This window comes from Mustelus asterias, chromosome 4 (genome assembly GCF_964213995.1).
Source record: "Mustelus asterias chromosome 4, sMusAst1.hap1.1, whole genome shotgun sequence".
Lineage (NCBI taxonomy): Eukaryota > Metazoa > Chordata > Chondrichthyes > Carcharhiniformes > Triakidae > Mustelus > Mustelus asterias.
In genome coordinates this window covers 56,765,471-56,779,383 of record NC_135804.1, presented here as the reverse complement: position 1 = coordinate 56,779,383, position 13,913 = coordinate 56,765,471, and the positions used below count along the sequence as shown (strand labels likewise).

At 43.1% G+C, this 13,913-nt stretch overlaps 1 protein-coding gene across 2 annotated transcripts in view; it reads left to right on the top strand.

Moving 5' to 3' along the window:
• Nucleotides 1-13,913, top strand: part of pdpr (pyruvate dehydrogenase phosphatase regulatory subunit) — a 61,985-nt gene that overhangs the window by 1,295 nt on the left and 46,777 nt on the right. For both annotated transcript variants that reach the window (XM_078211075.1, XM_078211074.1), the window contains exons 2-4: nt 803-1,106; nt 3,756-3,889; nt 5,985-6,066. In XM_078211075.1, the coding sequence (XP_078067201.1) occupies nt 844-1,106; nt 3,756-3,889; nt 5,985-6,066 (479 nt within the window). In that variant the 5' untranslated portion in view covers nt 803-843. The remainder of the gene's footprint in view (nt 1-802; nt 1,107-3,755; nt 3,890-5,984; nt 6,067-13,913) is intronic.

Sequence of the window (13,913 nt, the reverse complement as noted above, 5' to 3'; positions counted from 1 at the left end):
ACGTCTGCCCATTCCACCAACCTATGTTATTTTTAAGTTCTACACTATCTTTCTCATGGTTCATAACATTTCCAAGTTTTCCATCGTCCGCAAATTTTGAATTTGTGCCCTGTGCATCATGGTTGTTAATATATATCAGGAAAAGCAGGGGTCCTAACAGTGATCCCTGAGGAACTATAAACCTTTCTCCAGTTTGAAAATCATGCATATATTTTGCTGCAAAATTGATTAGCTGTAAAATTTGTTGTACAATTGCAAGTTTGTGTATTTCTAATACTGTGTAACATACACAAAACGAGGCTGACACATGTTTCACTTCACAGGGTTTTTATGGAATTAGATAATATGTCAGAGCTGAGTTTGCATTATATTAAAAGGTACAGTGAGTTTCGTTAGATGAATAGCTTCATCTGGAGCACTACACAGAATTGTTTTAGTTGTTCAAACCCTGCAATCTCCTCACCCCTCTCTATCCGTGTCACCGCTTTACAAACTGCAGGGAATGTGTTCCTCCAATTCTGGCCTGTTGTACAACTTTGGCCCATCAAGTGTGGCCATGCCTCAGCCTAAGGTCTGCAGTTGCTTCCTGAAACCTCTCTGCCTCGATCCTTTTAAAACTCTTCTTAAAATCTGCCTCTTTGGCCAGGGCTTTAGTCACCTCTCTGTTTTCTTTGACTCAGTGTCAATAGTTGTCTGATAATGCTCCTGTGAAGTGCCTTGGGTTGTTTTGTTAAGTTAAAATTGTAGAAATGCAAGTTGTTCTGAATTTCCATTTGTGAAATTTTGCTTCTTGCTGTTTCAGGTATTACTGCCCGATCTATTCTGTTTATTTCATGGTGAACAATGAGGAGCTGCCCTGTGCCTGTATGGAGCTGTCTTCGGGCTGAGATGTTTCCTCGGCTATTGTCTGATGTTGTCTGCCCTTTGCGACGCCATTTGTCCAGTAGCTGTCGGAGGGGAAGCTCAACGGCGCTTGTGTCAAACGTGAGCCCGTTGCCTTCCCAGGCCCATGTTGTGATTTGTGGAGGAGGGATCGTAGGTTCCTCAGTGGCATATCACCTCTCCAAACTGGGCTGGAATGATGTTGTGTTACTGGAGCAAGGACGGTAAGCACTGATAGAGTACAGCTTTCAAAGTGTGTGGAGGAAATATTTTTGTTGTCTAGTTCTGTATTGTATTTCATACTACTGTAATAAATTCAGATACCTTTAAAAGGAGGAAAAAAAAGGCTATTTAAACCTGCAATTTGGTATTTTAGTGTGGTTATACCAGTGTTTCTATAAGAGCGCGTTCAATTTTGTCATCACCTCAGGCTGCTCTTAGTAGTTATGCCAACTTGTGTCACAAGAAAGTCAGTCCTGCAATTTTAAAGCATACCTAACATAGCACAATGGACATTAGTCAAAGCTTGCCTCTCGTATATAAATAGATACATAGTGGTACATTGACCAGGAAAACTTCAGACAATGGGGGTACTACAGTCTCTATGCTTCTGCCAGCGAGGTAAAATATTAGCCTGGTTACCCATTCTTGTACTGTATCCCGTGATCTTCAGTGGAAACTGTGTGTGGACATTAGGTGACGTCTGAAAGAGGCTGTCTGTTGATGTGGGAAAATCATTCCAGGTCTAGACTCGCACATGAAAAATAATCATTTGCATGAAGAGTGTGAAGTCTTTCAGTGCTTATGGGAACTATATTTCTGGCGTGGAGGGAACAACACTGGAAGTAAAGCAGATATTCAGAGGAATCTCTGTCCATTGTACACTCGATTAATAATGGCAGAATTTTAATATCGTTTTTCCACAGTGTAGATGAATTAACATGAGGGTAGGATTTTAAGTGCAGACCTGTCCTGTCTGTGTCTGGAATTGCCATCTGGGAATGCTGTCGATATAGTTTTCTAAGTGAATTTTAATTTCTAATCTCCTCCCCGATTTGCCTTGTGATTTTGAATGTGATTTTGTTCCACAGTCGCAAATGCCTCAGTTACAGTTCAAGCTACCTCAACTACAGCTCCTCACACCCTGCTTCCTGTAAAAACTCCATTCCATTCTCCCAGTTTCTCTACCTCTGTCACATCTGTTCTGATGATGCCACCTTGGAAAATGGCACTTTTGACTTGTCTGTCTTTTTCCGTATCCAGGGTTCTCCTACCCTGTGGTTGACAGGACACTCAATGGGTTCAACCCATTTCCTGTACCTCTGCCCTTGCGCTTTCCCCTCTCTTCCAGAACCATGATAGAGTCCCTCTTGTCCTCAATTTCCACCCCACTATAGCCCCTATGTTCAAAGGATCATCCTCTGCCATTTCTGCCACCTCCAGCATGATGCCACAATGAAACACATCTTTTCGTAAGCATTCTGCAGGGACCATTGCCCCTGTGACACCCTGGTCTACTCCTTTATCACTCCCCAACTCCTCATCGCCTCCCCACGCCACCTTCCCTTGCAATTGAAGAAAGTACAACAGCTGCCCCTCTTCGTCCTCAGTGTTCAAGGCCCAAAACACTCCTTTCAGGTGAAACAACATTTCACTTGCAGCTTCAGTTTGGTCTATTGTTTTCACTGCTCCCAATGCAATCCCTCGTATGTTGAATTCAACAACTTTAGACTGTGACTTTTCTCCTCTATCCTTTATTTAAATTTTAAATTGTTTTTTATATATTCAAAATATTACTTGCCGTGATGCAAAATTCAACCCCTTCCCTCTCCCCCACTGGGCCATTTGCCACTGATTAAGTTTTGTTTTCACTGAGCACTGACTTTTATTCTCCCGTTAACGCATTCTGATATCTTGGGCGGGATTCTCCGACCGTGCTTGCCTGAAAACCGGAGATTCCCGCCTAACTTCAATGGACCTTTATGTGGTTTGCACCCCCCACCCACTTGAATTCCAGTGGCGGGTGGGATGGGAGAATTCTGGCCCTTACCTTTGTGCAATGACTTGCACCTTTTCCTGCCATTACTGCTTCCTCTCTCACGAGCCTATGCATCTTTGTTGCAATCTCTCCTCACTCCTCCCAATCGCTGACTTTCTACTATTCTCCAGCTGCTGCACCCCTCTCCTGTATAAAATCCATCACATTTCTACCTCTCTTTAGCTCTGAAGAAAGGTCATGCGGACTTGAAGCATTAACTTTGTTTCTCTACACAGATGCTGCCAGACCTGCTGAGTTTTTCCAGCATTTTCCGTTTTTGAGCACAATTCTTCCATGTGCGAGGATAAATATTGTAATTCACCACACAAGGACCCTGCTCTTATTCAGTTGGCGCTGTTGTGGTGTATCACAGTGACGAATGGGTTTACTGGCCAATTCCTTTTCCACCAACCTTCTCTTCCCTCTCCCTCCAGTTTTTGTCGTTGACCTCCCTTCGTCCAGTGCCACTTGAGAGGTCATTTCTATTACTCGTGGCTGAGGTAATCCAATTGACCACGCATGAGGTGTCAAACCTTCATGGTTTGTATGGTTCAGTCATACCGTGTCATTTATTTATCAACTCACAAGGCAAATTTTCTTTTAAAGAATATAAATTACAAGCTTTATGGTATGCAGTAAAGTGATGTCATGGCTGCACAATGATTTTTTTGGTTAAATTCATCGGGCGTGAGAGAGTCTGGCGTCCAGCCACCCCGCCGCAGTTGTTCCAAACTGTAGCACTAATTATTGAGCCTCTTAATTCATGGGAGTTGGGGAGGGTGGTTGTGATAGATGATCTAATTCCAACCTGTGTGCCTCTTGTTAATGTTGATAGGTTGGCTGCAGGAACCACGCGACTCTGTGGAGGGATTGTAAGCACGGTCAAGCACATCAGCATAGAAACCAAGATGGCTGATTATTCAAACAAACTTTATCAGCATTTGGCACAAGAAACTGGTGTCCAGACAGGTAAAGACTTTCATTTGGTATTGCTTGGTATTTTCTTTGGCACCATCATTTTCAGTGGGTGGGAGAGTGGAGGGGTGTTTTGGTAGATCATATTCGATGAGCAGGGCTATCTGTTCGCTGATCGGAGTACTTCAATTATTTTTGTAATTGGGATACATAAATCATATTTTGGGATTTTTATGCAAGTATGTAGTTAAGATATGACGGAGAATAATAAACTGTTGGTTTGGTGTTTGGAGCTGGGGAGAACTGGCACGCATTGTTGAGAGATGATTCATGTAAAGGTCACATTTAGAGTGCTTCTTTTTACACAGTACATCATTACAATATTTCTGTTTATACTGTTTATTTATGGTCTATTTAGGAAGTAATTACAGTGTTTTCAGTTTCTGTGGCAAGCGGTTGCAGTGTTTCTGTTTGTGTGACGAGCAGTTACATTGGGGACGATTCTCCCAAAAAAGTTTTAAATGCTGAATTCACAGGAAAAAAGGTGTAAATCACAATTGTTTTTTGAGTGGGAGCTCAGACTCGAATCTCCCCACTCTGTGCAATGCAGAGGTCACAATGGTGAATCTCATTGAAAGCTAGGGGGGGCGGGGCCTATTCACAATGGAGTCTGACAGTTCTGGAACTCTGTCCATGCGCAGTGGCCCCGAACTGTCAGCCTCCTGTTTGCTGGCCAGCCCGGGACCCCCGCAGTGCTGCCACTCCAGCGCGCGCGTGCAACCAACACACACACACACACACACACCACATACGACCCCATCCCTCCCAGTCCTGGAGCTCTCCGATCTCCAGCCCTCCCCAGCAGTGATGACCCCCCCACCCCACTCGGGAGGCAGACCACCACCCCCCCCCGAAACCAGCCCCGAACAATCCCAATGGCAGTGTGGCAATGGGACCCCCTCACTCCCACTGATCGCCCTCTAGGCCCCGCCTGATGGACAGTGCCAAGGTGTCCCTTGGGCACTGCCAGGGTGCCCATGCCCAGGGGGCACCACATCCCTGCCGCCCGACCCCTTGGGAAGCCCAAGTTGCCCCCCCTTCATTCCAGCGGGGTCGTCCTGCTAGTTCCCCGAAAATGGGGAGCTACTCTAAATCCCACCGAAGCGAAATTGCACTGACAGGGTGGGAGATGCTATCGGGCCTGGAGAATTCAGTCCCGGGCCCGATAATCACATGCAAATAACATTAAGAATAGATTTAAAGTACTTACCTGGTCTTCCTGCCAGTTTCCTGCGTGGTCCTGACCGCACCTACTTTCCGGAGGTGGGAGACGATGCATGCCTGAATCCTGCGAATCGGCGCACGTGCGCATCTCTCGACTGAATCCGCCAAAAAAGTTAGCGGGTTGGAATAGGAGAATTGCCCCATTGTTTCTGTTTGTGTTGTGAGCAGTTAGTGTTTCTACTTGCACAGGGAGGTTAATACTGTACCTGTTTTTTTTAATGTGGGGAATAATGAAGTCAGCTTGGAACCATAGAGTCTAAAGGGACTCATTCATTTCTTACAGTCCTTTCCACAGTGTCAGCTATGGCTCAATGATAGCCTCTGAGTCACAAGGTTTAAGGGTTCTGTTCCACTCCAAGAACTTGAGCAAAAAGTTGAATTAACACTCGAGTGCAATAGTGAGGGTGTGCTCTGCTTCTGGTGTTACCTCTTCAGGATGAAAAGAAAAATTGAGGTACTGTGTTTTCTAAGGAGAACAGCAAGTATCCCATAGAACTATTTTAAAGAAGAGCAAGTGAGTTCTCCCCATTATTCTGTCCAATATGTATCCCTCAATCAACATTACAAAAACAGATACAGGTCATCATCACACTAATGTTTGTGAAGCTTGTGCGTAAATTGGATGCCGGTTTTCCTACATTACAGTGATGACTACATCTCAAAGTATTTTGGCCCCAATGTGCTTTGGGACTTGCTATAGTCATGAAAGCTGCTAAATTATTACAGTTTTTCCTTTCAATGGGGCGAGGTTACGTGTTTTTATTTACATGTGTACATAGGGGTTGTTATAACATTTGCAAGTTGTGCATAGTTGAAGTGACAGCACAGAAATGCCGCTTAATCTCTGTCTCTTTGCACTTATCAGGTTACATTCAGACTGGTTCAATCTCACTGGCTCATACACAAGACAGGCTCATTTCCCTGCGTCGTCTCGTCTCACGATTACAGTAAGTAAAACCAAAGCAGGCCTGAAATAAATAATCTGGAGTCACTTTGTAGTGTTCAGTGATTCCATGTTACTCCACATTTGTCGCAGTTACTTTATTTTAACATAAGTAAGACTTGATACACTTAGTACCCTGTATTTGAGCTTCACAGAGCTAGCACGGACGAGATGGACTGACTGGTCTATTTGTGTACTGTAACCATTCTACGATAATGGAAATGGTCAATAATTTCAAAAGGAAATTGGGTGGTCATCTGAAGAAGCAAACTTGCAGAGCGGGGAAATGAGACTGACAGATTGTTCCACAGGGAGCCGGTATGGACTCAATGGGCTGAATGGTCTGCTGCTATGCTGTAAATGACTATAACTCCACCTATCATGCGAGGCTTGGTGGTTTTACATTAGAGATTATTTTGGAAGTAGCTTCATATCTTCCCTTCTTGAGCATTCTGTTTTAGAAGATAGATGTGGGTTAAGCCAGGTCTTTGAATGGCAGAGCCTTGACTTCAAATCTTCATGCGGTGATATTGTCTGCCAACGTCCACAGTTTATTTCTTCAATTCTTAAAACTGATGATGGTTCATCAACCTCTAAGTGACCTGAGAAGCCCTGGGCCCCTGTTTATACGGAAAGAGAAGCAGAGAATCTGTTATGTGCGACTCGAGTCCAAGTGTTTGTTTTTCAGTTGATGATTTTCACCATGAAGAAAAGCCAATTAAATTAAGAAACTAAATGACATATAGAATTTAGATTCAGTAATACGTTTCCTCACTATCACTGCGTCAAAACCCTGGAACTCCCTCCCTGATAGCACTGTGGGATATAATTGTAATAACACCACCACCTACCTTATCAAGGGCAATTGAGGATGAGTAATAAATGCTGGCCGAGCCAGCTACATCCACAGCCCATAAATGGATGAAAAAGTACTTGTAGGTGGGATATTAAAGGGTTAATATCGCAGGCAGACTCTGAGGGTCTTGCAAAATTTGCAGGCTTAAGCTGGCTTTGCAACATAGTATGAAGCAGGCATGGTTATTCTTGGCTCAAAAAATGTGGTTAACCAGTGTATAGAAAAAAACTCCAGCACAGACAAAAGAAAACAGACTTTGAGGTCTGCTTAGCTTAAGAAAAAGAGGAACCGAAACCATGAGTAAACTGTTGGCACTTTTTAAAAAAAAAAGTTACAAATATTCAAAAATAACCTAGCATTATCTATTGTGGGCACAAAGCAAATGACAGTGATGAATGAATATCTGTATGTATCATTGAAACCGTGTGTGGTTAATCACGCAAACGCTTCTCCAACTTAGCTTAATTAGATTTTAGATGAAGTACATAGCTTCCAATTTATATAATGGAAAGTGTCCAGAGAACATAGATTTCTCTGGAATTAAACTGGAGAAATGTGATACATGAGGTGGTGGGGTGAGGGGCTGGTGGAGGGTAATATTAGCAGCTGCTGTTCGGGACTATCATAATCCTCACTGTCTTCCGAATCACTAGAGTAATTATCTCGTCAGTGCCGATGGGTCTTAAAGGGGTGCGGCTTTTCCTCAGTCCGATCTTTCGTTTGGGTAGCACGGGATTGGGTTCTACAGGCTATCGGAGAAGTGGATTGTCCCGTGCCAGGTCCCGAGGGAGTTTGTTGGTCGGGGACACCAATTGTTGCCGGGGTCGGCAAAACAGGAGGTTGAGTGGGAACTTCGGATTTTGGGGAATAAGGTGGGGGAGGTGGAGTTGGTTGGACCTGGACAGGTTAGACTTGAAGTTGGGGAGCGGTCGGAGCGCTAGGCTGACTTCCCCAATCCTCCTACTCTTGCTGTTCCTCAGTGTCAGTACTTTGGAACAACATTGGCAAGCCAGATATGTCAGGAGGTACCTCTGTTTTTTTTTGTTCGGCTTGCTGTTCTAATCCTTTGTCTCGGTCTCGCCTTTCCCTTCCCAATCTCTCTTGTCAACATTTCCCAAGTTTTGGGTTTCCCTTCTTCATCACATTCACTGATCCCTCTCCTACGTGCATTATCCACCCCCAGCTGGCCAGCTTTGATTTTTCAGTTAATTCATCGGCTCTCTAATAGCCTCTTCTGTTTTAATACACTTATCCAAATCCCAAGTTCCCCCTAATGGCCAATTTTCATTTCCCAATTTTTTGTTTAAACACCCTGACAAGCATCTGAGTCGCTCCTCGTCCTTTGGGTTTTCCCGACACATTTTATATAAAGGGGTCCCATCCCCTGACTGATCCAAAATTTGACCCATTGTTAAGAGATTTTTTGACCGCTTGTGCTTCACGATCTTCAGTGCCGTGTTGCCTCTATGCACACTTCAGTGTCCTGACCTTCGTGTGGGGGATTTCCCCTCTTGACAACCGGTCTAAGGCTGCGCGTTTGAGACAGGCGCTTTCTTTCGATCGGCATAAGTAGCCACGTCTCCAACTTCACCTAATTCCCACCCTTTACTTTTTTTTCTGAAAACAATTTAATAAATACTCCACAAAGGCAAACAGGCTTTAACAACTCCTGCTCTCAATTTAATGCAACAACAACCACCTACATTCGACAAGTAACCAGACCACACAAACACATTGAAATACAAAAACTACTCAAATTATTAGGTCGACCTTAGATTTTCTCTCTTCAATTTCCCATCTTGCCAATTAATTTATAATATTTCCGAGGACTTGAACCTCAATTACTACTGACCTAGGGACTCGAACCCCGGCCACCGAAAGACTCTAAACGGGGGATCCTAACCACCCTTTTCCTGAGGACTCTAACCCCAAACCAGGGGACTCTAACCACCCTTATTTAATATATCAAAACCTTGGAGACTCTAACCTCCAAATACATATGGGGGACTCTAACCGCCCATCCACCTGGCGACTCTAACCACCAGGTCCACCGGGGGACTCGAACCTCCCAGTTTAAGACTAGTCAGTGTTCAAGGACGTAAGTCGTCTCCGGATTCTGTCAATACAGAACCTCGGGGGATGAGGGGTTGACTGAGTAGTAGTTCAGTGAGAGAGACCAAGGTTAATCTTACCTTGTGGGCCCGTCTGTCTCACATTACCGACACTCAGACAATCACTTATTCAGTCCACCTCGGAGGAAATCTGTATATGTTGGAATCCCAGCGGTGCCTCCAAATGTTAAATTCGTTTTTGGGAGAATCTTGCGTTCTTGATACAAAGGCAAACACCAACCGTTGTCCGATTCAAAAGTTCTTTATTTGTCTTGCATATGTGCAAGCTGGCAAACTTTTGCTAACTGACTCCCAGCACTGAGCGGAAGTTACATAGCAAAGGTTTGCCAGCTTGCATATATGTAAGACAAATAAAGAACTTTTGAATCGGACAACGGTTGGTGTTTGGCTTTGTATCAAGAACATAAGAGTCTCCCAAAAATGAACTTAACATAGATATATTTTTTAAAAGCTGCCATGTGAAATGGCATTGCACCACTTAATGTAAATTTAAGAAACCTTAGCAGTCTAAAAATATGCTAATTTATCTTTTTTCCCAACATTTGTACCTTTTTAAAATTTCAGAACTTTTATGTACTGTTTTCAAAACGTAAACCACAAAGGCACAAAAATGTTACCATGTTCTTACCACTATGAAGTAAAAATCAGCTTTAAAAACAGGAAGTGTTAGCAGCACCATTATTAACTTTTTTCAGCTCGTTATTGTCCTGTTGGATAGCAGTAGCATTATCATTTTTAGTGCGTTTCAATATCACTGAAATGAATAGATGGTCAGAATCGCCTTAAATTATTGAGTTCTTGGCATTCATCAGAAATCCAAAATTGCCACTAATTTCTTTGATGATTTTGTGTCTGGAATTAGAGACTCTTATACAATTTACAGTAACCAGAACTTCATTGCAGCCCTAAGAGTCTGTTTTTTTACAATTTAATAAATTAATTAATCTCTAATTCCAGTTTAACTCGGAGCTAAGTGACTGAAGAAAAGGTTTGCTTTTACAGCTCAACAAAACTTTTGTAACATCCTTACACTGAAGGGAACAGCCAACAGTATTGAAACATTCACACAAATGTTTTAAGAAAACAGTACACTGAAATCTTGCAGCTTATAACAGAAGTAAAGAGATACAAGTAGCATCTCAAAACTGGCGACCTTGGGACGGAAGCTGGATTTCTGATCTTGCTAGATTTCCAGTCAGCTGGTTTGGGTCATGAGCAATTTGGGTCATGTTAGTTCAGGTGGGATCAAACGTCGCTGAGCGAGAGAATACTGTGGCATACAAAGTGGCAAAGCTGATAACCAGTCGGGTCCCACACCGCTCCAATACAGCATCGAGCTGAATTGTCCAGGCATGTTGTTTTTTTTCATTAAAATTGACACATGATGCATTATAAAAATGTTTGGTTTTCAGATAAGTTCAATGTTTATGCAGCCATGTTTAAGACACTGCATTGTGTAATGTTTCTCCTTCTCTCTTGCATCAAACTAATTTATCCCTTTTCTCTCAAACTGATTTTCAATGTCAGCTGTTTGCTGCCTAATCTCATTTAGAAAAAGTCAGTCATAACCAAGACATGTTACATAGAAACATTAGAAAATAGGTGCAGGAGTAGACCATTCATCCCTTTTGAGCCTGCTCCGTCATTCAACATGATTATAGCTGTTCCTTGATCTCAGCACCATTTTCTAGTGCTCTCCCCATACCCGTGACACCTTTGGGGCTGAGAAATCTATTTCCTGCTTAAATATACTCAGTGATGTGGCCTCAGGTTCACCATCCTGAGTGAAGAAATTTCTCGGCATCTCAGTCCTATATGGCCTGCATCATATCCTGAGCCTGCGACCCCTTGTTCTCGACTCAGCCAGAGGAAACAGCATCCCTGCATCCAGTCTGTCCAACCCTGTCAGAATTTTATACGATTCAATGAGATCCCCTCTCATTCCAGGATATACAGGCTTAGTCTCCCTTCATGCGACAATCCTGCCATCCCAGGTATCAGTCTGGTAAACCTTCGCTACACTCCCTCCGTGGCAAGCTAATCCTTTCTTAGATAAGGAGACGCAAACTGTGCACACTATTCCAGATGTGGTCTCATCAAGACCCTGTATAGCTGCAATAAGACATTCTTGCTCCTGTACTCGAGTCCTCTTGTAGTGAAGGGCAACGTACATTTGCCTTCCTAACTGCTTACTGCACCTGCATGTTTTCTTTCAGTGACTGGTGTATTTGGATACCCAGGTCCTCTTTGTATGTCAACATTTCCCAATGTTTCACCATTTAAATACTATACTTCCATTCAAAATGGATAACTTCACATTTGTTCACAATATATTCATCTGCCATATATTTCCCCACTCATTAAACTTATCTAAATCACCTTGAAAACTCTTGGTATCCTTCTCACCACTTACATTCCCACAAAGTTTCATGTCATCAGCGAACTTGGAAATACTACTTTTGGTTTCCTCATCCAAATCATTGATGTATATTGTGAATAGTTGGGGCCCAAGCACTAGCCACTGCCTGCCACTTCAAAAAATACCCATTGTTGTCTGGAAATTAGGCACTTAGACCAGTTTATACTAAAACTTGTTTCCCCAGATGCTCTTACTCATGAGACGAACAAAGGACAAGAGTTGATTCGTTAATTTTATCTCTCAAACTCTGTGCAAAAATAACTCTCAATTCCCACAATAACTGAATGCTTTCTAATGAGATTTCTGTTACTATCCATGTCGATGAACTTGACCGAGCTGCCGAGTCTGGTTTGCTGAGCTCTGCTGTCTCTCAAACTCAGGATCTTGTTCGTGAAGGTTGGTCCCACATGTCCTCTTCTGTCGTCACTGGGTCTCTGCCTAGTCTTCGCTGTAGGTCGAATCTTCACTGGGAGTAGCCTCCAGATGTCTTTTCTTATCCCTCTCTTCAAGCCCTTCTGGAAGGTTCTTTGGCTTCCAGTCAATGAGGTTACCGGGTGGGGGTCGCAGCTCCCAAAGGGATTGCCGATTCCATATGTGCAAGACACCAGGGCCTCCTCGGTGTCCATCCTCAGATGCGTGGGGTGCATGTAGCCCCTTTTCATATAAGGTAACAGGGAATCCAAGTCATCGGAAAGTCTGGCTGAAAATGGAAAATATACAGTTACCATCCTTATTTGGTCAGGGCTGAGCACCTCCGGTTCCAGCCTCCAAGGCAAGTCCAGGCATGCCCTTGCTTGCCTTTGACCTATGTTTGTGTTTAAACTTGGCCTTCCAAATTCCCATCAGGCCTGGCTGCGGAGGCTGTTGATTGCTGTTTAATTTAGATCGTCCAGTTTTGTGTTGGCCCTCATTGCTCAGGCCATTGGCCCCCTGGCCACACCATTTATTCTGGCTCTGTTTCCTGTCTGCTAGCCATCTCTCAGTCCCATGCACTTTAATTTTGCACACTAACCTCTTATGTGAGACTTTATCAGAAGCTTTCTGAAAATCCAAATACACCACATCCACTGTTCCACCCTTACCTATTCTATTTTTGGTTACCTTTCAGAGTCCTGTGAAAAGAGCTGGTGTAATCTGTCTGCAAATTTCTCTTGCCCTTAGATTGCCACTAATATCTTAAACTTTATTCAAATCTTCTAAATTGCAGAGAATGTAACCCAAATTTGTGCAATCTCTTTCCTCTCAACCTTGGATTTGGTAAACTTATACTGCACTATCTCCAACTCCAAAACGTGCTTCCTGCACTGTGGGGCATGGAACAGCTCACGCTACTCCCAAGTGTATTGTGACCAGGGCGTTTTATAGCTGAAGCATGGCTTGTACCCTCTTGTATTCCAGTGCTTGAGCTATAAAGGCCAACGTTCCATTAGCCTTGTTGATTATTTTTTGTACCTGTCAATGACATTTTAATAACCTGTGTGCCTGAACCTTCAAGTCTCTTTTGGCCCTCCACTTTTTTTACCTGTTTACCATTTAAAAAGTACTGCTGTTCTTTCCTTTTTAGCTCCAAAGTGGGTGACTTCACATTTGCGGGCATGGAAATCCGTTTGCCACACTTTTAACTATTTACTTAATCTGTCAACATCTCCTTGCCACTTTGCACTTCTAGCTACACCTCTTAAAATACTACTTATCTCTGTGTCATTGACAAGTTGGTTCGGTGGCTTTTTATTCCAATATCTAAGAAATGAGTAAATATACTGAATAATTAAGGCCCCTTTACAGATCCTTGCGGGACACCTCTAGTCACATCATGCCAGTGAGAGCACTTACCCATTTTCTGTACATTCTATCTCCTGTCGCTCAACAAATTTCTTAACCAATTTCAGCTAATAGTCACTTATGAGAAACTTTAATAAATATCTTTTGGTAGTCCATATAAATAACATCCTTATACATTACTGGTCCACTACTTTAGATTCCCTTTGGAAAATTCAATCAAATTCAGCAGGCATGACATACCATTTACCTATCCATGCTGACACACACCGATTTGCTGACAATTGTCTAGGAGTTCAGTTGCCCCCTCAATTGTAAATACTAGCAACTTCCCAACAATAAATGTTATGCTAACTGCTTTATAGTTCCCTGGTTTTCCCTTTGTAACCCTTCTCCAACAAGGGGCACTAGATGTGGACATCTGAATTGTACCAGGATGGGGGAGGAGAGAGAATTCTAACTTGAATAATACAATGGCAGCAGGTATAGTGGAGCAACAATAAGGGAACTTCATGCAATCTTTAATAGGTGGCCTGGCATACTAGGCTATTCTGACTGCCCTCTGAACAGGGCTGGAGTTGGTCAGCTCCTGGTTGGCCACTATATTTCAGGTCCATTGATTTGAAGTACCTTTTTTTCTGTTCAAAGTTCGTAGCTGACCCCAT